Source organism: Haliotis cracherodii, unplaced genomic scaffold (assembly GCF_022045235.1).
Source record: "Haliotis cracherodii isolate W230 unplaced genomic scaffold, xgHalCrac1.p SCAF_10, whole genome shotgun sequence".
In the NCBI taxonomy this organism is placed as follows: domain Eukaryota; kingdom Metazoa; phylum Mollusca; class Gastropoda; order Lepetellida; family Haliotidae; genus Haliotis; species Haliotis cracherodii.
In genome coordinates this window covers 47,692,526-47,699,495 of record NW_027266265.1, presented here as the reverse complement: position 1 = coordinate 47,699,495, position 6,970 = coordinate 47,692,526, and the positions used below count along the sequence as shown (strand labels likewise).

Genomic DNA, 6,970 nt, shown 5'->3' with positions numbered 1-6,970 from the left:
ACTAGGCTGAAAACGGTCGCCGAAACACTGCAAATTTAAAGTTCAAAACGAAAATATGATACCCGTACCAAACACATCACCATGGAATAACCATTTGTTGTTTGTTTCATATATAACCACCATCAAATATACAAGTATATGCTTTCTTTCGCCTGGTAGTTTATATTTGTTCTTTTTAGTGCAACAGAAACTGTTCCTTTTTAGTTGAATCTTTCTGTCTTCATCTTTATATTTTTATCTATTTTGTCTTCTAGGCGCAAGTAGGAGCAATCAGTTTGTGAAGATGGCCGGCCATCGTCGTGCGGAGTACAGAAGACCTATGTATTCTGTGTATGTTGACCCTTTAGCTATCGACACATGTTAATGTACAATTGTGCTTGATTGGCAATTATCACTAGGTGTTCGATCAATGACATTGGGTCAGTTTTCTTTGATTGGGAAAGTTGTTTGACCCTAATATACCCTAATGATCTGTAGATAAACACTTCTAAAACACCATACATATAGTTTCTTTTCATGGACATTCCAAGCTTGAGGGGCGGACGATGAGCCCATTTCTGATTTTGCTGGAATATTGCTAAAGGCTCACTCACACCAAGCTTGATAAAATTCATATGACGTTAATCTCGAATTGCCTAACTTGTTTGATGTGATCCACAGATTTAGTCCTTATTCCAACCGTGTATTAAACGTCGAACTGGACTGACTAGGATGCTAGGGATGTTGTATTATGATTTTAAGATAACATCGTATTATCATCCTTTACTTTTTATATAGGGCCGTTATGGACGCAACTATTCATCATCTAAAATAATTCATTCTCAGCCAAAAGGCAACAAGTCAAGCTATAACTCATCTGCTATTTCTCTTATAAATGTATGAGGCATATTTTGGCATCAGTGTTTTCAAAACCGATACAATCTATAGTTTTATGTATTTATTTCCAAAACAGACACCGAAAGGCAGTAGACTTCCGCTCTTACAGACCCCAGATGAGTACAGATGTGTACCGATTGTTTATATAACCATGACCCCAATCTTATTCTCATCCCCTTCCCAACTGCAACATCCCATTCTCAAACTCTTTTAGCTCTAGCATCCCATTCTCATCCTCTTTCAACTCTAGCATCCCATTCTTATCCCCTTTCCGCTCTAGCATCCAATTCTCATCCTCTTTCAACTCTAGCATCCCATTTTCATCCTCTTTCAACTCTAGCATCCCATTCTCATCCTCTTTTAGCTCTAGCATCCCATTCTTATCCCTTTTCAGCTCTAGCATCCCATTTTCATCGTCTTTCAACTCTAGCATCCCATTTTCATCCTCTTTCAACTCTAGCATCCCATTCTCATCCTCTTTTAGCTCTAGCATCCCATTCTCATCCTCTTTCAGCTCTAGCATCCTATTCTCATCCTCTTTCAACTCTAGCATCCCATTCTCATCCTCTTTCAACTCTAGCATCCCATTTTCATCACCCTTTCAGCTCTAGCATCCCATTCTCATACCCTTCATAATCCTTTCAGCTCTAGCATCCCATTCTCATCCTCTTTCAACTCTAGCATCCCATTCTCACCCCCCATTCAGCTCTAGCATCCCATTCTCACCCACCTTTCAGCTCTAGCATCCCATTCTCACCCTCTTTCAGCTCTAGCATCCCATTCACATCCCCCTTCTCAACTCTAGCATCCCATTCTCATCCCCCTTTCAGCTCTAGCATCCCATTCCCATCCTCTTTCAGCTCTAGCATCCCATTCTCATCCCCTTTCTCAACTCTAGCATCCGATTCTCATCATCTTTCAGCTCTAGAATCCCATTCTCATCCCCCTTTCAGCTCTCGAATCCTATTCTCATCCTCTTTCAGCTCTAGCACCCCATTCACACACCCCTTTAAGCTCTAGCATCCCATTCTCAACCCCTTTCAGCTCTAGCATCCCATTCTCATTCTCTTTCAGCTCTAGCATCCCATTCACATCCCCCTTCTCAACTCTAGCATCCCATTCTCATCCCCCTTTCAGCTCTAGCATCCCATTCCCATCCTCTTTCAGCTCTAGCATCCCATTCTCATCCCCTTTCTCAACTCTAGCATCCGATTCTCATCATCTTTCAGCTCTAGAATCCCATTCTCATCCCCCTTTCAGCTCTCGAATCCTATTCTCATCCTCTTTCAGCTCTAGCACCCCATTCACACACCCCTTTAAGCTCTAGCATCCCATTCTCAACCCCCTTTCAGCTCTAGCATCCCATTCTCATTCTCTTTCAGCTCTAGAATCCCATTCTCATCCCCCTTTCAGCTCTCGAATCCTATTCTCATCCTCTTTCAGCTCTAGCACCCCATTCACACACCCCTTTAAGCTCTAGCATCCCATTCTCATTCCCCTTTCAGCTCTAGCATCCCATTCTCATTCTCTTTCAGCTCTAGAATCCCATTCTCATCCCCCTTTCAGCTCTCGAATCCTATTCTCATCCTCTTTCAGCTCTAGCACCCCATTCACACACCCCTTTAAGCTCTAGCATCCCATTCTCACCCCCCCCCCCCCCTTTCAGCTCTAGCATCCCATTCTCATTCCCCTTACAGCTCTAGCATCCCATTCTCATTCTCTTTCAGCTCCAGCATCCCATTCTCACCCCCCTTTCAGCTCTAGCATCCCATTCTCATTCCCCTTTCAGCTCTAACATCCCATTCTCATTCTCCTTCAGCTCCAGCATCCATTCGCATCCCTTTTTTCAACTCTAGAATACAATACGCATCCCCTTTTTAGTGCTAGCTTACCATTTACGTCCTCTTCCCAGCTCTAGCATCCCATTATCATCCCTTTTTCAGCTTTATCTTCCCATTCTTCACCCCCTTCCCAGCTTTGGTGCCAGAAACTAAGAAGCACAAGGGGTCCTCCATAGAATTATTTCATTAAACATATATATAACTGTATTTCGGTTTCCACGTGTTAGTCTTGCAGCAGACCGTTGAGCTATTTACTCTACTTTGACTTTTATTTTGTCGTTTTCTCGTCAGTGATATTTGATAGAGACTATCAAGCAATTTTTACTAAGCCGAAGAACGCGTATGGAAGAAGACCCATGTACCAGAATGTTGAGCGACTTGCTACTCATATCCCAGCGTGTATAATAGCACTGTTAGCGGGGATCGGCAGTCTGAACCACATCGCGCAGGCACATAGAGACGGCCGGGTTAGTCAGTGTCCCTAGGCGTCTTGTAACAGGAAAACCGTAGTCCATCAACATGAAATAAATTGTAGCACTCTGAAGCAAAATCAGAATGTATTAGAGAGATATACAAACAACTGCCACAAATGATAAAACATGGATTTTCTGAATTTGTTTTTTACAAACGTAGAGACATATTAAAACTAGTTTTGGGTGGCGATAACAAAACAATAATTGTATAATTCTTCTTTAATTTACATAAAGTGCAATAATACAACTATTTTTGTTTTTAAATACCGTGCTGCTTGCTTTGTGTTAAAGGGGTCTGTGTTAAAGTGAGATCACTGTATACTAGTATCCTAATGATGCCCAGGTCCCTGTTTATGCGGTCTATCTTGAACTCAGTAGTCAGAACAAAATCAGGAACTTCTTTTTGGCAACGGTATTATTTCTCGGTGAGATTGGTATTTAGGTTTAGGCACGAAGTTGCAGTTGGTGTGGCCGCATGCGTTCACTTCCCTTGTGACATAGTTCCCTGGCTACGTGGACATTTTACTGGCGCTTCGCCAACTTCTTGGGTTTATCGTTGTACTTGCCTTGAGGAGCTGAGTGAACGCGAGAGTGGACGGATGGATGGATGGAGATGGAGAAGTGAAGATAGCAGGGATGTTAATATACTCTGGGGATGAAGAAGGGGAGTTATATAGTAGGGGTGGTAATGATGTAGTAGATGCAGTAGAGTTGGTAATGACGTGAGATAGTAGAACTAGTAGGGTGGTAATGAGGTGAGGTAGTAGACGTTGTACGGGTGGTAGGAAGGTGAGGTAGTAGATGTAGTATGGCTGGTAGTGAGATGAGGTAGTAGACGTTGTAGGGTTTGTAATGAGGTGGGTAAGTAGATGTAGTATGGCTGGTAGGGAGGTGAGTTAGTAGACGTTGTAGGGGTGGTAGGGAGGTGAGGTAGTAGACGTAATAGGGGTAGTAATGAGGTAGTAGACGTAGACGGGGTGGTAGGGGGTGAGGTAGTAGATGTAGTAGGGGTGGTAGGGAGGTGAGGTAGTAGACGTCATAGGGGTAGTAATGAGGTAGTAGACGTAGACGGGGTGGTAGGGAGTTGGGGTAGTAGATGTAGAAGTGTAGTAATGAGGTAGTAGATGTAGTAGGGGTAGTAGTGAGGTGAGGTAGTAGATGTAGAAGGGGTAGTAATGAGGTTAGATAGTAGACGTAGTAGGGGTAGGAGGGAGGTGAGGTAGTAGATGTAGTAGGGGTCGTAATGAGGTCGTAGATGTAGTAGGGGTAGTTATAAGGTAGCAGATGTAGTAGTGGTAGAAATGAGGAAGTAGACGTAGTAGGGGTAGTGGATGTAGTAGACGTAGTAGGGGTAGTGGGTGTAGTAGGGGTGGTAATGAGGGTGAGGTAGTAGACGTAGTAGGGTGGTAATGGTTGGTTGGTTGGTTTGTTGTTTCACGCCGCACTCAGCAGTATTCCAGCTATATGACGGCGGTTTGTAAATTAATCGAATTTAGACCACACAATCCAAGGATTAATATCATGAGCATCGATCCACGCAATTGAGATCAATGACATGCATCAATCAAGTCAGCGAGCCTGACCACCCGATCCATCGCCTCATACGACAAACATAGTCGCCATTTCGGCAAGCATGGGTTGCTGAAGACCTATTCCATCCCGAATCTTCACGGGTCAGGGTGGTAATGAGGTGCGGTAGTAGATCCCGTTAGTCGCTACTTTCGACAAGCAGGATGTTTCTGAAGGCCAATTCTAACCCGGATCTTTACGAAGCTGAGCAATAGTTATTTTGAAAGTTTGCTGAAATTACAAATACCACATGCGTTCGTCTTACCGGACGTAGACCCATACAAAGACAGGAGAAATATGATTTGCTAAATTATCTAGTCTCATATGCCCGTTATAAACATATGCAGTGAAAGACAACACCAAATAAAAAAACAAAAACAAATACACCACGTAAAATATACAATCATTGCATGGTTAAAAACCACACAAAATCCATACAGCAAATTAACCCATATAATGAGCAAGAACCGACATTTTGGATATCAAAGAGTCATATCCAGGGGCGTGTATATTTCACTCGTTTGATCTTGTAAACGACATTCACATTGTTGGGAAACTGAACCCTGTGTTGCTACATCTAAGCTGAATAACGCTTCGCAGCTTCGCCGAGTTCTTTACCGGGCAACGATGTAAATAGGAAATCTCGCGAAACCTGGCAGTTGCCCACGAACGCTCATTAGTGTTTCTGCTCAAGTCACGTTCCTCGCGAGATGCACGTGCTCCACGTGCTCCGCCATTTTGTAACGGAAGTCCAACATGGCGTATCAGTTGTGTCATCGGCTTTTCTTGGCGAAACTTGTTAACTAGGCCAGCAGATCTGTTTATCAGTGCTCGAGCTGGTGGAAAACACAATGTTTCTGCTTCAGGATCAAAGCCAAACGTGTCTGGTGCTGTAACGCACGGCGAAAAAAGGCTATTTGAAGGTAAACCACAAACTTCTTCTGGGTTTTACTGAAACGAAATTGGATTTAAGGACACCAGCAATGTTCAGCGTGTGTATTGTTTAGATTCATTGTCATGGTTTTCTGATCTTGTTCTCTGAGTTTTATTTTGGGTGTAATATCAAATTATTCCTACAAATGCTAGAAAAATGAATCATTCTTCAGACGTTTTATCCCTCAAACGAAATTAGATTAAAGGACACGAGTAATAACCACCCTGTGTATTGTTTAAATCCAGTGTCATGGTTTTCTGATCATTTTATAATTAAATCCTTTTTTCCTCGGTTCTGTTAACTTTCGTGTGATAAAATACATAAAAAACCCTCAAACTTCAATCCTTAATTGCAATTTATACAAATATGCCGCTCATCATCCAAAAACCGAATTTATCAAATTGTGAACCTTTTTTCTGCAGCTATTTAAATCAAACATGTTCCACAGTTCAAAGAAATAACAAACTACAAATAATACCACGAAATTTCCCCAGATTGTTTCATCTTGAGACGTTCTACAGTTGCGAATTTCGTGGTTCAAGTTTGATTTCACAAATACCCCCACCCATGAACCAGGAGTATATTTATTTAAGGCATATTGCAGAAATTGCCTTTCCAGCACTCAAAGCACTCGACCCCTCTTCTAGCCGTTCGTATCCCCCTCAACCGCCTCTGCTCCTACTCGGGGGTGTTTTCTTTGCAAAGGATATTGAAATATTGCGGAGTACGACAGCATACCGTTTGCCTGCAAGGGGTAATTTCAGTGCCGTCCACAAAGCTTGAAGACCTCTTTAGAGGCGAACAGCATCACCGTAGGGCTTGCAATTTAAAGGTCTGAAAATTAATAGAGAAAGGCCACGATGCGTTGTTTTACGCTGGCCCTCTTATATGCCGAATGTAAACGGAGGGAGGGGAACGAAATGATTCAATAAAAGAGGAGTGAAAGAAATTTGACCCCCGGGCTGACGAAAGGAGAGGGTAAACCCCCTGGGGAGAAATCATTTAATGTTGTAAATTGCTGTCGATTTTCATATTTGAACGCGCGGAAGTCGTTTCATTTCTTTGACAGTAGAGCTCAACAGTTTTATTTGTTACCCTGGAAACATGTTTTTCGGAAAAGAAAGGGGTTTTGTGAAACGGTTATCATCAATTAGTTTTATCATGTTTAATATTTACAAAGGCAAATTGTCTCTGTGAACTTTAATACAAGAAAGCAGTAGGGTATATTTATATGTTTTCTTATAAAACAGCCTTGATTCTCATAAATAGTGAGTACA

General features: G+C 42.3%; 1 protein-coding gene across 1 annotated transcript; it reads right to left on the bottom strand.

Moving 5' to 3' along the window:
- Positions 1-1,045: 1,045 nt before the first annotated feature.
- LOC139453861 (involucrin-like) lies at positions 1,046-1,459 on the bottom strand. The gene has a single exon (XM_071235313.1). The coding sequence runs from the start codon at positions 1,457-1,459 to the stop codon at positions 1,046-1,048; it is 414 nt and encodes a 137-aa protein (XP_071091414.1).
- Between the last annotated feature and the right edge of the window lie 5,511 nt (positions 1,460-6,970).